This window comes from Pagrus major, chromosome 6 (assembly GCF_040436345.1).
Source record: "Pagrus major chromosome 6, Pma_NU_1.0".
NCBI classification, from domain to species: Eukaryota; Metazoa; Chordata; class Actinopteri; order Spariformes; family Sparidae; genus Pagrus; species Pagrus major.
The window spans coordinates 4,271,531-4,298,884 of NC_133220.1; the positions used below are offsets into that span (position 1 = coordinate 4,271,531).

Consider the following 27,354-nt stretch of genomic DNA (forward strand, 5'->3'; position numbering starts at 1 on the left):
GACATTAAACACTCTTATGTTTAAATAAATATAATTGTAAAAATAAATGAAACAACCCAGTTAAATCTTTCACAACCTTCTCTTGGCAGAATTTCAACTAACTTTATGGTTAATTTTTCTTTCAGGCAGCATAATTAAAGTAGTTCTCACTAACATGTGACACATCAGGTGTGTTTACCTTTGAACACTATGTTTTATATTTTATTACGATCTTTATAGTTCAGTTTAACAAGTTGACTGTATTTGTGTGTCTGCCTCAAACTGGAAACAGTTTAAAATGTTTGAAATATCGTCCCATAAAATGATGCTGGAGGCTTTTATTGTGTTTTTCTCTTCACACTGTAAACTGGATACAAGCAGAGTGTGGATGAACAAAATCCCAATATTACATTAATAATGCTGAAACTGTCTCTTTATAATCTATTGTTTATAATGTGTTCACAGGTGCAGCTCCAGAGCCAAATATCAAGACACTTCATGTTACAAAGGACGGGATCCTGCTGCAGTGTGAAGCTCGTGGTTTTCCACCTCTTACAGTAGAGTGGAAGGACAGTGCTGGTAAAACTCTTCATGCTGATGAGCCACAGATCTCAGAAAGAGGAGGTCGTCCATACATCACTGTCAAGACTACTGTGACCAAGACCGGCAACTACCGCTGTGTAGCTACGCAGAAGGAAATCAGCCATCAGATATCTGCTGAGACCTCTGTGTATATCCAAGGTGAGATTCTTCCTAGTTGTGATTTAATATGTAAATAATTTTGAATGTTTCAAACTGAGTGAAAAATGTCTTCATAGAAATGATGACGTTGGTTCATCAGTCACCAGAGATTAGAGAGAGAATGAACGTTTATTAATTATTAACACTATATGTGCTGTATGTGATGCAGTTAGATTCCCAGTATCACACTCACTCTCTTTACAGTAAATATGTTTCAGAGGAAACATCTGAGGACAGTTATGAAGCTCATTGAGAAGTTTTGTGCATCATGAATCTCATAGTATCAAACTGCAACACACACAAATCTTTATTTTACTTCATATTTCATCATAAAAGTGAAGTTTGAGTCAGAACAGTTGTGTTGGATTGCATCAGATCATTAATGTGGGCCTAATAAAGTGGCCACAGTGTGTTTGTTATTCTGTGTGTGATGATACATGACTACAATATGAGCACATACACTTGATTCATGTGTTCATTTAGTTCATTAATCAGAGAAACTGTGTTCACTGAGAGAGAAACTCTCAGTCCTGAAACACATTTGAGCTCTGTCTCCTCAAGTCACACTGGTGCTGCTTCTGGTTCTGATGCCACAGGATCTTCATCACTAAATCTTTGTCTCAGTGACATGAAAGAATGATGTTGGTACCAGCTCAGGTCCACTGAGGAGCTCAGACTGAAAGTCGTCGTGATATACATTATGTAACTCGATATTTTGAATTTTTCTCAAAAGCGCTTCATAAATGTTAGGACGGGACACAAAATCAAATATCTCAATATGTTTGACCAAACAGGCCCTACTGTGATAATATTGTAGGGATGATGATTGTTACTTTCACAAAACATTAACACGATGAGATTTCTGATCAATAATCATCATTAATGTGGATATAATGAGTCAGTGGGTAAAGAAAGTATCAGAACAAGTCGAACAGTCTGGTGAGTTCAGAACATGACGTCACTTTACTGTAATGAGCCTTTAAAACCAGGAACAGACAACAGTTATGATATATCACCATGTGAGAATATCAAATATCTAAGACAATATATAGTCTCACATCATGACAACAGTATATATTGTATATGTTGCTCAGCCCTGCTTTAGATTGTACAGGTGTTCCTATTAAAGTGGCCACACCCGAGCCCTGTTAACAGAAGGGGACAAGCTTTTAATGACCCTGTGTTTCACATTTCATAACACATTTTCTTTATTACTTTAATGTAAATAGACAACAAAGTTCACATGACGTCCTTTAATGTTTTTTTAAGCACAACAAATGTGTAAAAGTTCAGGAGCTGCTGTAAAGTCTTCACTGTTGATGTGTTTCTGTCATGATGTGAGTCAGAAAAAGTGTTTTAGTTGTAAATAGTTGATTTTTAAAGAGAAGTTAGAAAAGTTTTACTGGTCTTGTTCTATCTAACAATGTAACGAGGTGTAATTAAGGTTTCTGTTTCTCTGTTCTTCATGTTTCTCTCCTTCTTAAACACACTGTAATCCTCATGTACAAGCAGAGAAGTGATGAACAGGAAACATCACCACGTTTCATTTATAATCCTGTAATTGTTCTTTATAACTTATGTGTCAGAACCAGGTGAGATTCTGTTCTAGTCGTGTTGTTTCACAAACAGCTGGAGGAGTGAGTGCAGTCAGTAGTGTAGCAGTGGATGAGTGAAGATGTGCTGTGTGGATGTTGAGCTGTAAAAACAAACCAAAGGAAACCAAAAGCCCCGACACAAAGATGTGTGAGCAGATGTTCTGAAGGATTTCTATACATGGAGCACATCAGGCCCAGGTGTGTCCCCTGCTGCTGATGAAGCTCCCAACAGGTCTGCAGCCCTGGAGACAGAAAGCACAGCAACAGCAGAGTGAAGCCGTCAGAGAGGCCGTCACTGTGAGCTCTGTTTAGATTAGAGAGATTAGAGAGAGACTTTATTAATCCCAATGACAAACTGCAGCGTTACAGCAGCCGAGTTACACATGAATCACACAACAAACACCATGAAGACACTCAGACAGGAAGAGAAGAGTTTACTCACTGATGACTTTATTATTTTATTTCTCAACTACAAACTGAACTCAGACTGAAAACTAGGAGCAAACTTTACCTCTGAATATACACAATGATAGTTCCTGTAATAATATGAGATCATGGAGGCTTTGAACTGAGCTTTTACTGGACAGGTAACACTTGTCATTAGTACCATTGTATTCAGGCTGTAACTACAAGTCTCCAACATTAATTATCAGTTTATAATTGTAGTCATTGTGACTATTAAAGCAGCAGAAGCTGATCAGAGATCTCCTGAAGGATTTGATGCTGAAGGATGAATTCAGATTCAGAAATCATGAGCAAACCTGATGTTTCACAGCAACATAAATGATCCAACTCTTCAACATGTTCCTGAAATCAAATATGGATCCTGCTGTGATCTTTAGTGAGCTTTTGTTGGCTGATTATATTATTTAAGAATCTGTGTGGAGAGATGTGAAACTGTGTCTCAGTCTATATGTGTCTGTAAGAATCTCTAAATATTGATTCTGTTCTTTTATTAATGAGTTAAAGTATATTTATGTTTAATAGTCGGAGCTTCAACAGACTCACGCTTCATAAAACCTGTGACTGTGTGTTGATCTGCTCCCATCAGGCCCAATAACTGTGGAGCCGACCAGCACCAAGAAGCTCACAGTGATTTTAACCTTCATGTTTCTGGACAGTAGTCAGTGGTGGAAGAAGTACTCGGATACTTTACTGAAGTGAAAGTAGCAGAAACACAAAGTAAAAATACTCTGTTACAAGTAAAAGTCCACTTGAGTAAAAGTGTAAAAGTATCAGTAAAAGTATTGTGAAGAAGTTTTATATTTTATCAGATGATCCTGTGTTTTTACTGTCAGATCAAAGTGATGGACTGTAACTAAGTCCATTTATTTCTTCACTGCTGGGACCAGAACCAGAAGCAGCCTCTGAGCTGTGGAGCCCAGCAGGAGGAAACTGGACCTGAGATCAGAGCTCACATCACTGTTCCTGCTCACATTCATCCCAGTGGAGTTTTCATGTGAAACAAGTTCAGATTTCAGGAGCAGACTCACCTTTAGTTGTTCTGTGTGAGCTGTGAGGTCCAGTCTGCTGTTTATCATCTGCACTGACGTTCTGACTGATGCACTCACTTTGTATCTGTTTCAGGGTCGTCTGCTGGATTGGTTATTGCTCTTGTAGCTGTCAGCCTCCTTTTAGTTGTTGTTGCTGTTGGTGGTGGGCTTTACATCAACCATCGTAAGAAAGGTAAGTTTAAATATTGTATCAACAGATTCATGATGAGCAACAACACAACTCATTATTTACATTTATCTCATGTTTAGAGTCTTGACAGTTTTCTTATTTTCTCAGACATTAATCATCTTGTTGGTATTTACATTTGTGATTTTCTTGAATATAACTTTGTTTTCTTTCCTCAGATGAGGAGATAAGACGACTGCAGTCTCAACTCAGTTCAGCAACACCACTGAATCCAACTGATCCAGAAAAGTAACCAGCTCTACATGTGCTGTGACGTTTTCTGCTGTGTGTGTTTCCACCATGCTGGATGATGGTGAAGACATTTTGTTTGGTCTTCTTTTATTTCAGGCAGTTTGAGGATTAAAACTTGGTTTTCAAAGTTTAAATTAATTTCAGGTTGTGTTGAGGCAGATAGTTGAGATGGAAGCAAGATAAAAAAAAATGAAGGCTGTTTGTCGATGTGCATGTTTCTCATTAACACGACCTCAATCTGTCCCTGAACTAAACCAACTGTTTTTATACTCTGACCTCACAATCTGAACCTTATCAGAAGTATTGAGGAGAGTATTATAACAGCATGTCTGCTCGATGATCTACAGAGCTGACTCACAATTAATATACAAAATATACACATATACAGTCCTCGACTTTATCTCACAGCACTCAGTCACAAATAGTGTCCAAGTCAAGTGTAGGACCCAGAATCCTGTCATTAGGGACTTAATGAAACCAGAACAAGGCCGTCCAAGTTTTATATACGTGTTCAGAGCCGAGGGGCTCGGACCAAAAAAGTGCCGTCACACGTCGCTGGTTCGATCCCCGGCTCCTCCCGTCCACATGTCCAAGTGTCCTCGAGCAACAGGCTGAAGCCCAAACTGCTCCCGATGGTCAGACCAGCACCTTGTATGGTAGCTCACTGCCATCGGTGAGTGAGTGAGTGAGTGAGTGAGTGAGTGAGTGAGTGAGTGAGTGAGTGAGTGAATGGATGAATGAGGGCAGCAGTGCTGTATAAATGCCATCTATTGACCAAATATTATCAGACTGCTTGATGTGCTTAAAGCTCCTGACTGAGCTCCACATGTGCTTCAAAACCAATAAACCAATAATATTTGTGTTGGTATTATTTGGGACTTATGGAAGCCCTCCAAAATATTCCCATGTTAAATCACAATTATGAGATTTAAAAGTAAAGATTATTACATAAAACATCGAAATTATTGGATTAAAAAATGAAATTAGTCAATGAAAAGGTCAAAATTGTGAGAAAAAAGTCAAATATGAGATAAAAATGATCGAAATTATAGATTAAAATCTGAATTATGAGGAAAAAGTCAGAATTATTTGATAAAATCTTGAAATTATGAGGTTTAAAAGTCAATAGTAAACAAATTCATTATAGGAGATTCAAAAAAATGTGACATTCAAAAAATCTAAATTATGAGTTAAAAAGTGAGAATTTTCAGATAAAAATTCATAAATATGAGAGAAAATTGAAAAAGGTCAAAATTACGCATTAAAAATGATAATTTTGAGATAAAAGAGTCGGACTGGTAAATAAAAATTCATAAATGATAGATAAAAATAAAGATAAATCCTAATTGTGAGATAAATTTGACTTTTTGTCTCATAGTAATCACTTAATCTCACAATTATGATTTATCTCATAATTATGATTTACCATGGGAGTATTTTATTTTTTATGAAGGCTTATTTTATTTTCTATGAAGGCTTATTTTATTTTCTATGAAGGCTTATTTTATTTTCTATGAAGGCTTATTTTATTTTTTATGAAGGCTTATTTTATTTTTATATTTGTATGCTTCTTTGTATTTGTTGCGGTTCTGATCCAGAGTCTGTCAGGTCCAGTTACACACTGAACTCTACACTCAGTGTCCAGTTTATTAGGTACAGCGAGCTGAAGCTGATGCAGTCTGATACAACAGTCGTGCAGTAAATCCTCCTTCATGAAGGTTTAATGTTCAGTTTGTTGTTCAAAGATTCGACTTCATGATCAGTTTGCAGGCTGCAGTTTGTGCAGCTGTTGAACTGTTGTGTCTCATTCTGGCAGCTGTTTTTATTATTCTTATTTTAGTTTGAGCCGGGTGTCCCTAATAAACTGGACACTGAGTGTTTACTGTTGGTGTCTGATATCTGAATTGTGGCTCTCAGAGTTCATGTATGTTTCTGTTGTTGACTGATGATGCACTTGTAGTGTTTCATGTCACTTCAGGCAGCGCTTCATCATTTCTATACAAACGTTTGAATAAAACATGAAAAATGTCAAAACTGTGTGTTGTGACTGTTTCTGATGTTTCTGTGTTCAAACTGTGATCAAAGAAATAAAAGTGATTTTAAATTATGGGTGTGATTCTGAGATGATCTGTGTTTTACAGCAGCTGTCAGGATACCAAAGAGACAACAGAGCAGATAAATCCTCTTTAAAACAAGGTTTCTAGAGACAGTTTATGATCAATAGAGAGCAGAAGCCACGCCCCTTCCGGTTTCCCTCATGGGACCTTATTTAATAAAACATTTGTCTGTTAGTGATTGAAGAGAGACAGATAATTTATTGATCCTGTTTGAATTGTGTCATGAGTCACACACGATGTTTGTCAGTTTAAAAGATAATTTTCACTCAATAAAGTTTCAGTTTTTGAAAACTTCTGAATAAAAAGCATGAACGTTCACATTGAACTGATTTTGATGGCTCGTTTTTATATTCAGTGATTTATATTCGTTTGATCTGCTGTTCGCTGTCCAACAACACGGATCGGGATGGGAGTTGACTGCATAAGGAAGCGGCGGAGAGCAGAACCAGAACCGACACCGACCAGAACACGGAGCCAGAGACCCGAGGAGAACGGAACTGGGCAGTGAGACCACGCACTGGACAGTGTGGTCGGCTGGACGCGGTGCTGGAGCCAAGAGAAAGTTTCCTCTGGACCGAACCAGGAGAAGGAGGTAAAGCGCTGCCATAAAAAGTCCACGGCCATTAAAACTGTGTGCACAAAAGAACTAACGGGGAAATCCTGATGCACTGGTGTCTTAGTTCAAAGTAAGAGACAATTAACACGTAAAGGTTTACACAAGGAGAGTCAAGTTCATCAAACGGAGCAAATGGGAACTGATGCTGAGATTGAAGCTGCAGGTGCAGAAACAACAGTTTTACAAACATTTTCACATCAAGATGGAACAAAATCCTGTTTTGAGGAGCACAGGCCAAAAGAAATAACTGTTGTCATCCCTGATGCAAAGCTCAACGAGTCCAGAACATCGAGGGGAAATAAAAACTGACCTGTCACAAAAGTAAAAAGGACTGAAAATGCTTCACCTGCAATTTATGATGTTTCTACACTACAAATTCTTCAAAGACAAAATGAAATACCTGAACTGCTGATACAACAACAAAGGGCAAGCCAACTTTTCACCAAGAGATACACCTGTTTTGGAAGGTGACCCTTTAAAAACTCAAAGTTTTCATGCAAGCCTGTAAACACTGTGGAGGAGAAAAGTGCAACTGAAGGGGACTGCATGTATTTTCTGGAAAGACACACCAGAGGGCGGCCACGAGACATGGTACAGAGTTGTTTACACATGAGTCCTGAGAGGCTTTGAAACAGCTGAAACCCTCCTACAAGAGCATTTTAGCAGTGAAACAAAGATCACAGCAGCTTACATGGAAAAGGTTCTCAGCTGGCCTGCTGTTAAGGCTGAAAATGTTTCTTGCTCCAGGATTACACTTTATTCCTGTGTGGATGGAACCGACTTTAACAACAACACTTGTGTCGTCTCAAGCCTTTAGAAGCCAAACAGCGGCAGGTAGTAATGGAAAACTCCCAGTTCTTCCAGTTCAGGTGAAAGCAAGAAAAGGCAACAAAGTGATTCACACTGATGCATTTTCAGACAATAGATCAACATCTACATTCTGCTCTGAAGGTCTGATGATATATGATATGTAACTCGGTATTTTGAAATTGTTACTTTCACAAAACATTAACACGATGAGATTTCTGATCAATAATCATCATTAATGTGGATATAATGACTCAGTGGGTAAAGAAAGTATCAGAACAGTCTGCTGTTTATCATCTGCACTGACATTCTGACTGATGCCTTCACTGTTCATCTGTTTCAGGGTCGTCTGCTGGATTGGTTACGTTGTGGTTCTTAGTGTTGCTGTTGCTGTTCTAGCTTTGCTGCTTTGGAAACTCAATTGTCGGACAGGTAAGTTTAAATTATGTATTTTATCAACATGTTCATAATTAACAGACACCACAACTCATTCTTTACATGGATCTCATGTTCAGAGTCTCGACACTGTTTTATTGTCTCTGACATTAATTATTCTGTGTATTGACACTGAGTAGGATCAGGTCAGGTGGGACTTTCTTCACTGTAAGTACGTTTTGTTTCCTGCAGACAAGAAGAAGAGCGGCACCAGAACTGACCCAGATTCAACAACACCATTTACCAGAGTTCACCTGATCCAGAAAAGTAATTTGCTCTACGTGTGCTGTGAAGTTTTCTACTGTGTGTGTTTCCACCATGCTGGATGATGGTGAGGACGTTTTGTCTGGTCTTCTCTTATTTCAGGCAGTTTGAGGATTAAAATTGGTTTTAAAGTTTAAATTAATTTCAGGTTTAGGGTTAAGGTTGTGTTGAGGCAAGTAATTGAGATGGAAGGCTGTTTGTCGATGTGCATGTTTCTCATTAACACGACCTCAATCTGTCCCTGAACTAAACCAACTGTTTTTATAAGATGTCCTCATAATCTGAACCTTACCAGGATCATAGACAGTAAGATCACAGCATATCTGCTCCCTCAACTACAGAGCTAACTTACAATTAATATACAAAATATACACATATACAGTCCTCGCCTTTATCTTCCAGCACTCAATCACAAAAAGTGTCCAAGTCAAGTGTAGGACCCAGAATCCTGTCAAAGTAAAAAGGCATCAGTCCGACTCACTTCCTGAAACCGACAAACCAACTGTCACATCCACTTCAAGCAGTGATTGGCCAAAACAGGAAGTCTGCAGGGTTTGAACTTCTCTCTCAAGCTGTATTTTTAATCTTCTTTCACTTCTCGTGTACAACAGAGTGCAACTTCCAGGAAAGATTGTGTGAACGTGGTCGTTGATGAGGTCGTTGTGTGTCAGGAGTTGTTAAAGTAGTTTAATGTTATCAGACAGATTGGAGTTAACGAGGTGACAACAGAAGAGAGCAGGTGGCCTTTAATGCTGACAGAGCTGATTATTAATGAATCATTCTGTTCAGTGAGAATTAAATGAAAAGTTTGTGTTGAATTCTGATATTTGGTGAGATTCAGTTCCACTCTTGTGAAGCTTTAAGAGAAAAAATGACCAAACAAACTTTGACTCTGTTATTAATGTTGTTGAGGACAAAGACGAGCTCTTTCACTCTGTTCTATGTTGCTTTTATTCTTTTATTTTTATACTCTGATTATCTGATGCGTCTCATTTTTACTTGCTACATTTTAGTCATAATCAAACTGCCCACTGGACTGTTGTTAAGGACCTGATACTGTAGCAGCTGATGAATAAGATGGAGCCACGTAGTGTATCATGTCACTTCAGGCAGCGCTTCATCATTTCTATACAAACGTTTGAATAAAACATGAAAAATGTCAAAACTGTGTGTTGTGACTGTTTCTGATGTTTCTGTGTTCAAACTGTGATCAAAGAAATAAAAGTGATTTTAATTTATGGGTGTGATTCTGAGATGATCTGTGTTTTACAGCAGCTGTCAGGACACCAAAGAGACAACAGAGCAGATAAATCCTCTTTAAAACAAGGTTTCTAGAGACAGTTTACCTCACTGACAGCTTCATGAATGGAGATTACAGCTGAATGTAAAGAAATCCTCATGTCTGTGTAACGAGGCCTGAGTCTGTGAGGAGACAACATGATCCAGACCTGCTGACGGCTGTTTCTTCTCAGGACTTTGTCAGCAGGATTGAGAACAGGGACTTGATCTTCTGCTGCCGGAGGAAACAGCTGCTGATGAGGTCAAAGCATCTGAGAGAGAAACAGCTCCATGTTTTATTTACTCTCATTTATTTATTCTCACAGCTGGAGCGTTAACTGTTCATGCACCTGCACCAGGTGTGTTGTTTCATGGAGCAGCCACAGGAAGTGAAATCTGTCAGAGACGTTAGCGCCACCTGCTGCTGTTTGACTGAAGTGTTTTGAGCTCCTTCTGTTTGTGTGTCAGGTTGAATGATGACATGAATCTCAGGAGGACAAACACACTCAGTGAGGCTGTTTTACACTTTTATGGAGAACTGATTGTGATGTGTGTTGTTGTGGCATCATTGCTGCTGCAGATGTGTGTGTCTGAGTGTGTGTTTGGTGTTTGTGCCTCACACAGCTCTCTTCTGGAGAAGAAGGGTGATGTTAGCTGAAACAGAACTGACTGAATAACTCTGGCTGATGAAATACTCTGACAAACAAAGGCTGCTTTCAGAAGACTTCAACAGATAAATTTGACAAATAATTCACTGATCCTGTTTGAATTGTGTCATGAATGTCACATATGATGTTTTTCAGTTTAAAAGATAATTTTCCAAGTCAATAAAGTTTCAGTTTGTCATTAAACTAATTAAATATCAGACGTCATTATAAAGACTACACAGCCAACAGTGTCGTTAGTGACGTCGTCTCGTAACTTAAACATGGTAGAGCTGCTCCTGTATATTAGCAGCTCACAGAACTGAACCAGAACCAACTCTCTCTTTCTTACGACCTTTTCTGGGCCCAGTTGGCTCCATGTTGGTGTTGGTGACGTGTGTTGAGTGAGACGATGTAGTTCACTGAGCGCTTCAACACAAAACCACATGAGATTTTACTTTATTAATAACAAACTGCGATTTTAATGACTTGAAATATGTTTTTAATTGACAAATATCATATGTGTTGTTCATGACACAGTTCAAGATTAAAGGTGTATTTTACTCTTGCCATTGACCACAGAAGAAGAAGAAGAAGAAGAAGAAGAAGAAGAAGAAGAAGGAAAATAAGAAGAAGAGTAAAAACGGTACAAACGGCCTCATATAAAACATTTAACTGAAACGTATCTAATATAATACAATAATAATTACTATTATGATAATTAATATAACGTCGCTGTCTAATATTCACAGGATAACGTCTTTATTAAGTCGTGTTGTGACACAGTCCGGTTTGTAGCCGCCAATACAACCAAAAGAGCAGAAGAAGAAAAATCAGCAGAAGAAGAATCAGCAGAAGAAGAAGAAGATGAAGAAGAAGAAGAAGAAGAAGAAGAAGAAGAAGAAGAAGAAGAAGAAGAAGAAGAAGAAGAAGAAGAAGAAGAAAGTAGCCTGAACAACAACAAACGATCATATTCACCTTCACCAGCCTGAACACGTCTTCTGAGTGAGTTCATCAATAACAGAGAGAAGTTGAAAACTCCACATCTGCTGCGGACGCTCACACTGGAGGTCAGTGACGGAGCAGTTAGTGACGGAGCAGTTAGTGACGGAGCAGTTAGCTGCGTCACGTTAACGCTCCCGCCGCCATGTTGGACTGGACACAAATCAAAGTAAACGGGGGAGCTGCGTCTTTCTGGATAAAAAGTACTGTAACGTTTATATTCCTCAAACTACTCCAACGAGCTGGTTTCATACTGAAGGAGGTGAAATGTACGTGGAGTAGAGACAAGTGTTGTTTTACTATAATCTCGGTAGTAGACGAGAGGAGTGAACATGGTGGAAAGTCACTGTCAGAGGGAAATAGTGGAAACTGTTTTAATGTCTTTTAATGTAATGTTATGCCCCTGTAAAGCACTTTGCCTTGTGTCTCTCTTGTGAAGTCATGAAAGTCACAATTCTTTGTAATTAAAGTAAAATCTCATGTGGTTTTGTGTTGAAGCGCTCAGTGAACTACATCGTCTCATCAACACACGTCACCAACACCAACATGGAGCCAACTGGGCCCAGAAAAGGTCTAAGAAAGATGAAAATCACAATAAATCTGCTCATATTGACTTATTCCAATATGGAACTTATTCATTCTCAAACATTATTAGTTATGTGATGATTGTTATAAAACTATTAAGTATTGTTTTAGGAAAGTTACGGGTGATTTGCATATTGTGTAAAACAAAAATATACTTTTCTTTAATACAAATTGCTCCTTTAATTCCAAGAACAATTCACATTAGTTCTTAAAAGGTCTTTAACATCCTTTGATTCTGGTGTAGTTTAGTTAAATTTAGCTTTCAGTCCATGTCATTTTTTATAATGCTTTAAATATTGTGATATTGAGTTTAGCAAACCTAAATTTTAAGTGTTCCAGATTATCAAACCAAATTCAGACACATTTTTTAGTTTTCTTTGCACAATGCTCACTGATAGATGAGGCAAATCTCCTCTGGGTTTGATATCTACATTATTTCTTCTGGTGTGATCTTAAAACATGTTAAGGGTTTCAGAAAGGTATCGTGTGTGTTTAGTGTGTTAGATTGATATCACAATATGTCCCTAGAGTCAGAAGTTCAAAAATAATGTCCCAGATTACCAAAATTCATCTGCAGATATTTGTTATTAATGGAGTAAAAGTCAAAAGTTGTCAGAAAAATAAAACGGACACCTGAAAATATACTCAAGTACAGTAACAAAGTATTTGTACTTCGTTACTTCCCTCCTCTCAGTGGCCAACACCCAGACAAAATACGATGGCAGCTGCAGGCCTGGTGATGATGCTTTTATTCTGAAATATTAGTACCGGAAGTGCCGCAGCTTCAGGCTGAGGAGCAGAAACAGGTTGTGATGAACCAGTCAGGGTGTTGAGGAGTGTGTGAAGCTCCGTCATATAGAGACACCATCAGTGTGGTGAAGTCCTCAGAGGACATCACAACTATGGAGCTTCTTCCTCTCGTTGATGCTCTATAATGATGTGGCCTCTTCACTATTGTGTCTGTGTGCGTGTGTCTGTGTGTGTGTGTTGTCTCCTTCCTCCTCCTTCAGAAGCTGGAATCAGAATTCTGACTTTCTGTCTGAACTCGAGTCGATTATAAAAATAATTGATGATTAATATAATAGTTATAGAAGTAATCGAATAATCGTAGCAGCTCTAGTTTCTTCAGTTGGGTTGTGGTGGGTGGAGCAGGGCTTCATGTTTGATGAGATATTACATACAGGGCTGAAGCTCCCATCGAGGTCACTGAGGTCGTGTCCTTTTCTGGGTCTTTGAAATCTTAATACATTTATTTATTTGGTAAAACTTTATAAAATCTATCACATCATTAAAATAAACAATTATATATAATTAAAAACGGCAAATACATAGTTAATTAAACTTTATTTAACAGTTATTTCACTGTTAACGAGCAATGAAATGCTTTATAAACGACTTATTGTAATTGATGTTAATAATAAATACTGTATGGTTCATTTATAAACATCATTTGGATGAATTGCAGCTGATGTTTCTAACCTTTACTTAATAAATGTTATATTACTACTACTGTTATATATTGCTAGTATTATAAATATGCAGCATGTAGCCTATTGTGGAAGTCAGTTGTCCATATTTAAAGTTAAATTAAATGAAACAAGCTGACAGTAGACAGTGACATGTAGTAACACTGGTCTGGTCCTTTAAACATTCAATTCAATTCAAAATACTTTATTTGTCCCTGGCGGGCAATTCAAGGCACGTGGAGTAGCTGTACACAGATACAAACCAGTCAGCACGGTAAGTACACAGCAGGTTAAGTACACAGCAGGTTAAGTACTCTGACAAGAAACAAGTAAGATAGAATAAGTAGACTAAACTAAAGGATATTTACAGTATTTACATGATGTGCAAGGCAGCATTGAGGTAGGTTGGGTTGTGCACGAGGAGGCAGCAGCAGTTAGTGCAAGTGTGAACAATGCAGCAGAGGGAGGGGAACTGGGAAATGCTGTGACCATCAACAAGTCACTTATTGTCTGTTTTGGTGTTGTCCAGTGTGTGTGTGTGTGTGTGTGTGTGGGGGGGGGGGGGGGGGGGGGTATGGGAGTTTAGGAGCTGAACAGCCTCTGAACAAAGGTTGCTCTCCCCCTCTGTGTCCTGCAGGCCGGGCAGCGGAGCCGGCGTCCCGCGGGGAGCCACTCAAACACTGGTACCAGAGCCTGGGAGGGGTCCTGAAGGAGCCTGTCCTCAGTGTTTGCTGCTCACACACATGGAAACATGCTGACATTTATGTCTGTTACTGCACCAAGTGTGTGTATTTTTCATGTGGCAGCCTTTATGTACTGTGTATTTATACTGTGTACTGTGTATTTAATACTTTGTACTGTGTATTTATACTCTGTACTGTGTATTTAATACTCTGTACTGTGTATTTATACTCTGTACTGTGTCCTGCTCAGAGGCACAGGATCCATTTCAATGCGCAGAATGAGTTCATATATTAATTCATTATTTCCTCTGTATCCACAAATAAGAGACATGGATGGACCCTATGTATCTGTGGCTATGCGGGTCTGTTGATGACGCCTTTATTCTGAAAGGTCTGTACCGGAAGCTTCGCTGCTTCGTCCTGTGAAACCGAAACTGTTTTGTGATGAACTACTAAGGGTGTTGTCCTTTGTGTGAAGTTCCGTTATTTTAGAGACACCATCAGTGTGGTGAAGTCCTCAGACGACATCACAACTATGGAGCTTCTTCCTCTCGTGTGTCTCTGTCTGCTGAGCTGCTCTGGAGAAACGTCTGCTGCTGGAGACGGTAAGAAAACTGATCATCACTCACTGACAGTTTTTAATTCTCACTTTGTTTCATCTGAGCAGCGGAACAATGTGGAAACATGCGGGATGTTCATCAGCTGCTTCCAGCTTTAGTGCGTACAAGACACCTGCGCAGCGCTGTGACGTCACACATGTACCCTGATAATCAGCACAGATCGATAGTATTGATTGGATCGATTACAGAATGCTTCGGATCAATTACAGCTGAATTATGCTGAGTTTTATCTCGAGAAAGTCTCTAACAATATGACGTCATCACTGCTGTGTGTGTGGGTGTGTGTGGGGGGGGTGTGTGCGTGTGTGTGTGCGTGTGCGTGTGTGTCTCGTCTCCTTCCTGCTGCGACACTAAACGTTTCTCATAAACTCTTCTGATGAACTGAAATCTTCCGGATGTCGTGATATTGTTGGACTCTTTTCTCGGTGGTGAAATTAAACGTGTGTGTTAGAAACTAAAGTGGTTCCTGTAACATTAAGTTTGTTGCTCCGGGGAGCGTTTTGAGTGCGACGCACATGTAACCGTGTAGTTAATAAAGTAACGAGTGTAACCATAGACACATATAGACATATATAGACACATATAGACATATACAGACACATATACACATAGAGGCCTCATTGAGCGGGTTGGCCCGCTGCTGCGATGCGTCGCCGCCATATTGGAGGAGAGAGCTCAGCCCTGTGAACTGATACAAGTGAACTTTACAAAGCTCCTTCTGCAAAGTGCTGTAAGTTAATGTCTCATTTACACATTCACACACGAACGAATATATTCAGGAAACAGACAGGAACCAAAAACAACGTCTGTAACGTCCTCTGATGATTATAAACGTTAACTGCTCCTCATATGTTCAGTAAACAGGTGGCACCAAACCACCGGATGTATTTTTATAATGTTTTTATGTGTTTACAGCTGCCAACGTCTGTAACGCTGCTACTGTGATGATACATGACGGTTAAATATTGAATCTGTGTCTATAATAACCAGATCCTGACATGTAAATGTGATGTCTGTGGGAATAAAAAGCACCAACGTCGTTTTTACACAGTGATTTCTGATAATCTAAGTAATAAAATTAACAATCATGGAGACAAATAATTAAAAAGTCCGCAAATCAAGATAAGAAACTGCGACTGGCAGTGAGCCTGCTTTCTTTTCTTTTAGCAGTGAAGTGATAAACTCCATGACAGAACATTATAAAATATGATATTGTATAAAATAACATTACATGGTAAAAAAAAGTAAAGTTGCAGTAGGCTACTTTTATAAATATGCACTATATATATAGTTTGTATTATTATTATTATTGTTGTTATTGTTATTATTACCATTTTTCTGCATATTCTTGACTTTGAATGGGAGCAACTGTAACGCAAGCAATTTCCCGTCGGGGATTAATGAAGTATTTCTGATTCTGATTAATATATTATGCAGTCAGTTGTCCATATTTAAGTTGACAGTATGGTAGACAGATGTCACATTTACATGTCAGGATCTGGTTATTATAGACACAGACATTAACTTACAGCACTTTGTAGAAGGAGCTTTGTAAAGTTCACTTGTATCAGTTCACGGGGCAGAGCTGCCTCCTCCAATATCAAGTACGTATATCCAAGTACGGTCCAGCGCTCAATGAGGCGTCTATGTCTATATGTCTATGCGTATATATATTATATATGTCTATGAGCATATATATTATATATGTCTATGCGTATATATATTATATATGCCTATGAGTATATATATTATATGTCTATGAGCATATATATTATATATGTCTATGAGTATATATATTATATATGTCTATGAGCTTTCACCGTCCGCTCTGTGGTTTAGTAACAGACACTGGACTGTCTTCTGTAGTTCTGTGTCATTCATGTTCCGGGGTGAAGAGCTGTGGACCCGGGAATCTGTATAGTGAAGCTGAAGCTGCGTCTGATCCACAGCTTCTTATTGAAATATTCAGTAAGAAGCCTGCAGATGGCGCCGTTCAGTCATTTTCAAGCCAGTTCATGGACAAACGTGATAAATATGGAGGAGATGAAGTGAGAATGAATTATACAATGACACGGTCTGTAATTGGTTCACAATCAAAGTTTTGATCATTTTCAACTCTAGCATTTTTTCCTAATTGTCCTTGCTCATGGTGAACTGATTTTCAGTCTAATTTCTATTCCTACCTATTTGCTGTGGTTCGACCTGCTCAGTATTAAAAAGTCTCAAGAAACCAACACTCCAGTATGACAGGGGACATCACAGGGTTTGATTATCCTGACTTTTATTTATTTGTACTGTAGCATTTATCTCCTGTTCACCTAAAGATATTCTATTTGTGGAAAAAAAGGGCAATTTCACTGCTTTTTACACATCCAGACCACATTAGACCAGGTCCAGATCAAAAACCACTCAGTTAGACTCATCAGATCTGGACTACAGTTTAATCCTGCAGTATCTTCTCTTTTTTCCATCTCTATTCTACACGTTTATAAAGTAAAGTACATTTCCTTCATTCAGCAGTCAAAGAAGAGAGTTACAGTACAGAACAGTGGCGAGAGTGAAGATAAATCCACTTCTTTAATCTGAAAAGTTTATAAAACAAACTCTGTGCTGTCCTTGAGTCCGGGGTTTATTCCTCCAGAAGCTCTGTGCTCTGCCCACAGCTGTCTCCTCCAGAGCTCCACAGCTCCAGCTGCTGTCTGCAGTCTGTCACTGATCTGAAACACCAGCATCTGTCCCTGCTCTCCTCTTGTCTGTTTGTGCAATTAACTGCACAGCAAGCCAAATTATTTGTCTGATGTTTGCATTAAAAATGATCTAAACGTCCCTTTGCCATCCATACTCCCTCTCTGCTCTCTTACGGGCATCGCTCCCGCTCCCAGTTTCAATCCCCAAACATAAATTGTGTGGCATTCTTTAAGAAGTCTGAAACAATTTAAACTTTCCTTTGGCCTGCAGAGCATCTCTCTCTTCTCCCCGCTCTCTTACAACTCCTTATTCCCCCCCTCTAGCCATTCCTCTGTTTTTGAAACGTGGGATGCCAAGGGCATCCAAACACTGGAGCACTTGTACATAGATGGTGTCTTCGCCAATTTCACACAACTTAAAGAAAAACTTGATCTGCCACGGTCTCCTTTTTTTCAGTTTTTGCAGGTGAGGGATTTTATTAGGAAGAAGTTCCCAGATTTTTCCCTCTCTCCCACCTAAAACTCATCTTGATCATATTAATAACATGCTTTTACACTCTCAAAGGGGGAGGCTGGCCAAAGTTTATGAATACATCATTTCAATTAATATGCCTTCTGTAACTGTTATAAAACAGCACTGCGAAGAGGAGCTTGGCTTTGTCCTCTTGGATGACATTTGGGATGCAGCCTTGGATCGTGTACACTCCTCATCCATATGTGCACATCACAGTCTTATCCAGTTCAAGGTTTTGCACCGTCACATTATTGTAAGACTGCCTTGACAAAAATGTACCCACACATTGACCCCCTCTGTGACAGATGCAAAATGCTTCCTGCGACTTTATATCATATGTTCTGGGGTTGCCCTGAATTAGATCGATTCTGGTCCTCTTTCTTTGATTTATTCTCTAAAATATTTTAAAAACCTGTTACACCCTGACCCCTTATGGCCATTGTTGGTGTAACCTAAGAAAACATATCTATGACCTCCTGTCAGCGCAAGGCTTCGGCATTCTCCTCCTTACTAGTGCGGCGGTTGATTTTACTAAACTGGAAGAATGCTGCTCCACCCACCCACACACATCTCATCAAGAGTATCATGTGTAATCTCAAATTAGAAAAGATCAGGTATACAGTTAATGGTGCTCTTCAGAACTTTCATAAGACGTGGGATTACTTTATTGAATTCGTAAAGCAATTAGATGGGCTTCAATTAGAGTGATAAACTTCCGGCTGACCCACTATAACTGTACCCTGGCTGAGGACGATTAAATAAATGCGCAACTGGACCCCCCACCCCCCAATCCTTCCCCTCCTTGTGTCTTAAAGTCATAAAGTGTCTTTATGTTGTCCCTTCCTGTGTGTTTGTATATGTGTCTCATTGTCCCCTTTTTTTGTTTTTGTCTCTTTTCTTGTTTTCTGTTTTACTCCTATTTCAATTCCACTTTATTTTTTCTATTTTTCTCACATGGTTATTGTGTTCTACTTGCCTTGTTTTGGTATATTTTGATTCTATATAATCTTGGTATTGTTGTTACTTTTGTAGCCTATTTACCGATTTTTTTCCTTTTTTTTCTTTGATGTATTGGTTTAAATCCTTTCTGTCCTGACAGTTGTTATAAATATGCATTCAAGGAAAATTCAAAAAAATAATTTTGAAAGAAAAAAAAAAAGATCTAAACCACATCAACACCACAATCAGGCCGGGAGGTGAAGCCTCACAGAGCCGTTAGCTTAGCTGAAGACTTTCAGATTTCTCCAATAATAAATCAGAGAAACGTCAGTGAACATAATTCTGTTTAAAAAACATAATTCCTCTGACATGTGAAGCTTTAAACTGATGTCCTTAGAAAGTACAGTGAACATATTTGAATTACAAAGTATAGTGGCCATTTGTCACTGTCCGCGCATGCTGGTGGTTTAAAGGGCTTGTACGCGTGCCAGTGTAGGTGTAGGCGCATTCCGGTGTAAGTGCATAACACAGCAAATGTCCAAGCATTACTTCTCTTTTGTTGCAGATTTATTAGGCTACACACAGCCGGCTCAAGAAATATAATACTCACTATCACAATAACACCTAATATTCTGACCTGCAGCGTTACACGCCATGGCACGGTCAAAAACCGCACGGATTCCCCAGCATGCGCACCCGCGATGATTAACCCACCTGCCTATAAAGAAACAAAAGCAATGGCCTAAAGAGATACTGCCACCTACTGGCACAAATGTGTACATCACTCATGAACAAAGAAAATGAGCAATCTGGCTCCTACACAAAGTAAAAAACAACCTGTGTGTTGCAGCTGAGGAACAGGATATACTGATCTGATGATATACAGTTTAGTCTCATATCACAATAACAATATAAAACTGAGATGTAGCCCGGCGCTAGTTAGCATGCTAAGCCTCACAGAGCTGTTAGCTTAGCTGAAGACTTTCAGATTTCTTCAATAATAAATCTGAGAAACATCAGTGAACATAATTCTGTTTAAAAAACATAATTCCTCTGACATGTGAAGCTTTAATCTGATGTCCTTAGAAAGTACAGTGAACATATTTGAATTACAAAGTTAAAAACAACCTGTGTGTTGCAGTTGAGGAACAGGATAGTTTGGTGGTTAGTTGTGTCTTTGAATCCAGTCCAATAAATCAAGATCTGACATGAATAAAACTACAACTTCTCCTGGTGTTATAAAGCTGAAGAGTTTCCAGCTGAATACATTTTGTAACATTCAAACACAAAGCTCGATAAAAAAACCTAATAAACTATACTGTAACAGGGCTCTACGCTGACATTTTTCCCAACGAGCACATGTGCTCCTAAAGTAAAATATCTGGGAGCACAAAAAATATGTATTTATCGATGCTTACAACAATTAACAACAATAACAATTAACAATTCACATTTAAATAGGCAGCACAAACAACATTTTGATTTACAGTGTTTGATTTCATTTTTTTTTCATTTCAGGCAGCAAAACAATGGTTTTGGTAACTAAACAGGTCCATCACTCAACAAAATATAGAGAAATGTCCCACAAGCAACGTCACATGACCAAACAACTGTAACGTAGTAACTGGTCGTCTCTTTGGAAACTTATATGAGGAAAAGCCTCTGTCCTCCTGTCTGTCCAACAACTCTTCGTCACATTTCTGCCCGAAAAACAGCGTCTGTCCCCGTCAAAAAACTTTAACTCACGGTGAAAAAAATCACCACGACGGTCAGCCCTCCACCGAGACTTAGTGAACTTTCCCCCCAGAAAACAGCCTCCCTCCCAGCGAGTGAAAGAGTCAGACAGCGTCCTGTTGACTGATGGCGATTATGTCATTTAGAGAAAAACGTAACTTTGTCACTTTCCAGGATGTTTGGTGGGTCAGGATCTCAACCACAGCACATTATAACAGCATCCATATGATTATAAACAGTCAGCAGGTACATGTTTAGATTAACAGGAGGACACCGGGGAACACCTTGAAAAAAACACATACGTCATCACCATGACGTGTACCGTCACGCCTCTTCTGGACCCGCAGTGCTGGCTTGCTGTGTGAATAACTCTGGTTCGTCTTTAAGCCGGAGCTGCTCGGCTCTGTGTGAACAACCAGCGGCGGAGAAATGGCGAACCGCTGCTGCAGCAATAATGCGACAACTCTGTGTGAAAAGGGCTGGTAACTTGTGGTTGTGATGGTGACTTGTGGTTGTGATGGTAACTTGTGACCTTTGCTCGCACACTGTGCGCCGAAGTCATTTTACCGGTTCGCACATACATTTTTTTAGGGGCAAATGCGAGTGAAGTGTAGCTTAAATATACTTCAAATATGTCAGTACAAGCAGGACACAACCAAAACTATTATGTTAGAGGAAACAGGTGTTTGAGTTATTGTTGTGGTGTGTAAAGTTGTTATCTGACTTTGTTTCCTGATGACTCTGCATGTTAACATACTGAGTAACACATGTTTTTATCTTCCAGGTGTCAAAGTGGTCGTGGAAGAAGGCAGTGATGCTGTTTTACCCTGTTCCCCCAGCACCAAGGAGGACATCACAAGAAAGGCCTTTGACTGGAAGAAAGATGAAAGTCGGCAGGAGGTGTTCTTTTATAATTCAGGCATCTCCACAAGTCAAGATCAGCAGTTCACAGGTCGAGTCTCATATTTTCCAGATCAACTGAAGAACAGCAACGCCTCCATAAAGATCAATAATCCGAAGAAGGCAGACAGCGGGAACTACAGCTGCAATTTTCCACGTCTTCAGCCGAGACAAACATTCATCATTGAGCTTGTTGTTGTTGGTGAGTGCTTTCATTAAACAGTTAAAGATGTCCACTCATTTACTGCTGCGACTGGTTCAAGAGTCCCAGATGGACTTTTGTTGTGGTCAGAATACACATCTGGCAGGGCCTCGAGCCCACAGAGCTGCAGCCACATCTGGAGAGATGTTGATTCAGTGTTATTGTCAGTCTGGAGTCTGTAGTTTGTGTTAGTTTTAAATTGCATTGTCGGTGTAGTGTGTTGGGATACTGAGAGGTGTTTCTAATATTAAGTCCACCCTAATTTGAAAGAATTGATTGAGCTCGATTAAAATATTTCTTAGTAACACAGTTCAGTCCCGATAACACATCAGGTGTGTTACCTTTGACCATCCAGTCTTTCCTTCAGTCAGAATCTGCCTCAAACTGGAAGAAGTTAAAAATGTTTGAACTTTCATCCTGTCAAACAGTGCTGGAGGTTTATATTGTGCTTTTCTATTTCTTTGTTCCTCTGTATTTTTATCCTCACAATTTAAACTGTATATACAAGCAGAGTACGGACCCACTCAGTGGACACTTTATTAGGTTCACCTGTACAATCTATTAATTACATCAGATTCAATACATCTTTATTTACACTGAGTAAATTAACAAAGAGACAAAGAAATTCAGTTTAAAGTCCAACCAGAGGTGTAAAAAGCAGCTGTGAGCAGATTGTGTACATACAGTATGTTCAGGTGTAATAAAGAGAATAAACTGTGAGGGATGAAGACACTAAGATATAAACAGTGTGAACACGTGCAGCAGCACAGAAGGCAAAATATACAATGCAGGTATCAGAGCAAAGTAACGTCAGTGAGACGTTATATAGAGAATAAACAGCTGGAGGTTTGATATGAACACAGTGTTCACACTATAGATCACATATATACAGTATGTACAGTAGTATAAATATGTTTATGTATATATTGTAATTTAATACAGCAGCTCTGCCACTAATTCTGTTTTTATGAACTTTATAATGTTCAGTTTGTGTCGACTTTGTCTGAAATGTGTAAATGAAAGTGTGTTTATTACTGAGGTCACAGTTAAAGGTGGTGTTGTACTGAACTACATCACACTGAGAGGTGTTTCTGTTTTTTTGTCCTCCCTGTTTACAAACATGACGGGTCAGAATATTAGAAACACGTCTGAATATAATACAGTCCAGTTCAACACGTCACTAACTACGAGCTCAGTGATAAAGATTTTATTTCATTAACACCTCGATGACAGTGTCGACAGAAACTGAACATTAATTCATCATAAAAGTGAAGTTAAAGTCAGAACAGTTGTGTTGGATTGTTTTAGATTAGAGCTGCGAGGTACGGCCTGAAAATTATATCATGATATTTTTCTGCCACATCCTGATATACGATATGTAACTGGATATTTTAAATCTTCTCAAAAGTGCTTCATAAATGTTAGGACGGGGCCACAAAATCAAATATCACAATATTTTTGACCAAATAAGCCCTACAGTGATATCAGTATTGTGACAATATTGTAGAGATGACTATTGATACTTGGACAAATATGAAGACAATGAGATTTCTGATCAATAATCACCAGTAAAGTGGATATAATGACTAAAGTATTAGAACAAACAGAAAACTACATCACTTTACTGTAATACGGCCTTTAAAAGCTCTTATGACATATCATGATATAATGACATCATCATCTGATGATATACAGTTTAGTCTCATATCACAATAACAATATAAAACTGAGATGTAGCCCGGCGCTAGTTAGCATGTTAGCCTCACAGAGCTGTTAGCTTAGCTGAAGACTTTCAGATTTCTCCATTAATAAATCAGAGAAACATCAGTGAACATAATTCTGTTTAAAAAACATAATTCCTCTGACATGTGAAGCTTTAATCTGATGTCCTTAGAAAGTACAGTCAACATATTTGAATTACAAAGTAAAAAACAACCTGTGTGTTGCAGCTGAGGAACAGGATAGTTTGGTGGTTAGTTGTGTCTTTGAATCCAGTCCAATAAATCAAGATCTGACATGAATAAAACTACAACTTCTCCTGGTGTTATAAAGCTGAAGAGTTTCCAGCTGAATACATTTTGTAACATTCAAACACAAGGCTCAATAACAAACCTAATAAACTATACTGTAACAGGGCTCTACGCTGACATATTTCCCAACGAGCACATGTGCTCCTAAAGTAGGGCTGCTCGATTATGGCAAAAATCATAATCACGATTATTTTGATTGATATTGTAATCACGATTATTAAAGACGATTATTCATTGATTTGAGAACAAGCATTTATTGAACTTTTAACTCTGGTATTTCTTTTAACACGATAAGTTTGAACTGAAAAATGCAAATAAATAAGAAAAATATTTTAATAAAATGAATTAAATAATATGTAAAAATAAAAAACCATAGGTCCGTTGTGGTGGCAAAATATAATGCTGTTGACACTTCTCTTGCAACTTTTCCGCGACATTCGTCATAAAGGGCAGGCAGCGCAATTCTGCTGAAATGGTGACGTGATGGTAACACTGACTACCGCTTGTCCATTGTGTTAATCAGTTAATTGAACCCCGGCTCGCTAACGGTGTTGATAGGGCTCATGTCTTTGGCAGTCATGTATGTGACGGCATCCGTTATTTCTTCATGCCTGCGGGAGCCGGGTGGATGTGCCTATCTTGCACAATATCTTCGTTTGTTCCGAGTCAGACTCCTCGAAACCGAAGTGTTTCCACACCACAGAATTCGCTTTATCTTTCTTCCCGACCAAAGGCTCCTTTCTGCCATCTTCTACCGTCTTCTTCTACACATTTTTTCCAAACACGCACCGGCGTGGCTGAAAGCGAAACTGTTCAGGCGGGGGCGGGGCGGAGCGGAGTGCACAGGTGGAGATGGAAGGGTTCGCTGCATTTACCACACAAGACACGGCGCGCGGCAGAATGATCGTTTTATTACGATTATCTTGTTTTCATGATCGAGGGAAGCCAAAATCGAAATCGAAATTAAAATTCAATTAATCGCCCAGCCCTATCCTAAAGTAAAATATCTGGGAGCACAAAAAATATGTATTTATTGATGCTTAACAATTCACATTTAAAGAGGCAGCACAAACAAAATTTTGACAGTGTTTGATTTCATTTTTTTTTCATTTCAGGCAGTAAAACAATGGTTTTGGTAACTAAACAGGTCCATCACTCAACAAAATATAGAGAAATGTCCCACAAGCAACGTCACATGACCAAACAACTGTAACGTAGTAACTGGTCGTCTCTTTGGAAACTTATATGAGGAAAAGCCTCTGTCCTCCTGTCTGTCCGACGACTCTTGGTCACATTTCTGCCCGAAAAACAGCGTCTGTCCCCGTCAAAAAACTTTAACTCACGGTGAAACAAATCACCACGACGGTCAGTCCTCCACCGAGACTTAGTGAACTTTCCCCCAGAAAACAGCCTCCCTCCCCGCGAGTGAAAGAGTCAGACAGCGTCCTGTTGACTGATGGCGATTATGTCATTTAGAGAAAAACGTAACTTTGTCACTTTCCAGGATGTTTGGTGGGTCAGGATCTCCACCACAGCACATTATAACAGCATCCATATGATTATAAACAGTCAGCAGGTACATGTTTAGATTAACAGGACACCAGGGAACACCTTGAAAAAAACACATACGTCATCATCATGACGTGTACCGTCACGCCTCTTCTGGACCCGCAGCGCCGGCTTGCTGTGTGAATTACTCTGGTTCGTCTTTAAGCCGGAGCTGCTCGGCTCTGTGTGAACAACCAACGGAGGAGTATTTGCGAACCGCTGCTGCAGCAATAATGCGGCAACTCTGTGTGAAAAGGGCTGGTAACTTGTGGTTGTGATGGTAACTTGTGGTTGTGATGGTAACTTGTGGTTGTGATGGTAACTTGTGACCTTCATTTTACCGGTTCGCACATACATTTTTTTAGGGGCAAATGCGAGTGAATTGTAGCTTAAATATACTTAAAATATGTCAGTACAAGCACGACACAACCAAAACTATTATGTTAGAGGAAACAGGTGTTGAGTTATTGTTGTGGTGTGTAAAGTTGTTATCTGACTTTGTTTCCTGATGACTCTGCATGTTAACATACTGAGTAACACATGTTTTTATCTTCCAGGTGTCAAAGTGTTCGTGGAAGAAGGCAGTGATGCTGTTTTACCCTGTTCGCTCAGCAACAAGGAGGACATCACAAGACAGACCTTTGAATGGAAGAAAGATGAAAGACGGCATAAGGTGTTCTTTTATAATTCAGGCATCTTCACAGGTCAAGATGAGCAGTTCACAGGTCGAGTCTCACATTTTCAAGATCAACTGAAGAACGGCAACGCCTCCATAAAGATCAATAATACAAAGAAGGACGACAGCGGGAACTACAGCTGCGATTTTCCAAGTCTTCAGCCGAGACAAACATTCAACATTGAGCTTGTTGTTGTTGGTGAGTGCTTTCATTAAACAGTTAAAGATGTCCGCTCATTTACTGCTGCGACTGGTTCAAGAGTCCCAGATGGACTTTTGTTGTGGTCAGAATACACATCTGGCAGGGCCTCGAGCCCACAGAGCTGCAGCCACATCTGGAGAGATGACCTCTGTATCAAACATGCCTGATATCAGAGACACACTGCAGATTATGTCTCTGTGCAATGAAATTTCAGCCGTCTATAGTAGATGAAATATGACTTTTACACAGTATTACCTGTCTGTTTCAAAACAATCTAACGTGTGTTTGTTTTGCCTTTCAGATCAAGTCTTAAGAGACAGAACAGGTGAAAAGTCAGGTGAGTCCTGATTCTGATGACGTCACTCTCCACCTCTGCAGGTGTTTCTGTAAATGTCTTCTCAGGCCTGTCAGTCTAAACACTAACATCTGTGGGCCTGAACCTCTCTGTGTTGAACTGACTGGGATCACTCGTCACTTAAAGGTGGACACGTTTATTATATTATAGTTATACAACAACATCTTTTAATCCAAGAAGCCTGCGTGTTATTAAATCTAATACTTTTATTCAGATTGTCTAATTACATGAAGAAGTTATTGTGCAATATGCTACAGTCAAATAATTAATTACTGCATTTCCCAAAAAGCCTCCATATAAAGTCTTTTTACTGACGTGACAGAATAATGTCATCTACTTTATTAATGTAGTTTAGTCCCAGGTTCATTCTGGGTTCATGAATTTTAACTTCATGTTTAATATTTATGTAACAATGTTTATATTTATTTATTGCATCACAGATATTTTAGTATCACAGGAAAGATGCAGGCTCATCTTGTGACAATTCAAAATAAATCAGAATCAATATGACTGTACGTTATTGAGCTAAACATCTTTTTATGTCACTGGTTTGGAAACTCACATTTATCCCAATAATGGTAATTCACCATTATCAACTTATCAACTAGAGTTTTTATAGCAAACCACAATCAAAGTCTTCATCCTCCTGTCCCTTCACTGGACCAACCTTTAGGGAAGGAAAAGATCATTTCATTTAAAAACATTAAAGCGATGCACCAATCATACGTACGTAGAGTCAAATGTAAGTGCAGCTGGATTCTGTTAGAAACAGTTGTTTCTGTTGGAAAAGTTCACGTCACAGA

At 39.0% G+C, this 27,354-nt stretch overlaps 1 protein-coding gene and 1 long non-coding RNA gene across 2 annotated transcripts in view; both read left to right on the plus strand.

Annotated features, from left to right (window-relative positions):
* LOC140998319 (hemicentin-1-like) overlaps positions 1 to 27,354 on the plus strand; it is a 46,386-nt gene that overhangs the window by 13,467 nt on the left and 5,565 nt on the right. The window contains exons 7-10 of the mRNA XM_073468578.1: positions 445 to 720; positions 21,423 to 21,740; positions 25,876 to 26,193; positions 26,498 to 26,533. Of these exons, the coding sequence (XP_073324679.1) occupies positions 445 to 720; positions 21,423 to 21,740; positions 25,876 to 26,193; positions 26,498 to 26,533 (948 nt within the window). The remainder of the gene's footprint in view (positions 1 to 444; positions 721 to 21,422; positions 21,741 to 25,875; positions 26,194 to 26,497; positions 26,534 to 27,354) is intronic.
* Positions 8,135 to 9,724, plus strand: LOC140998556 (uncharacterized). Its single transcript, XR_012179441.1, has 2 exons — positions 8,135 to 8,219; positions 8,415 to 9,724. It is a non-coding gene; the product is annotated as an uncharacterized lncRNA (long non-coding RNA).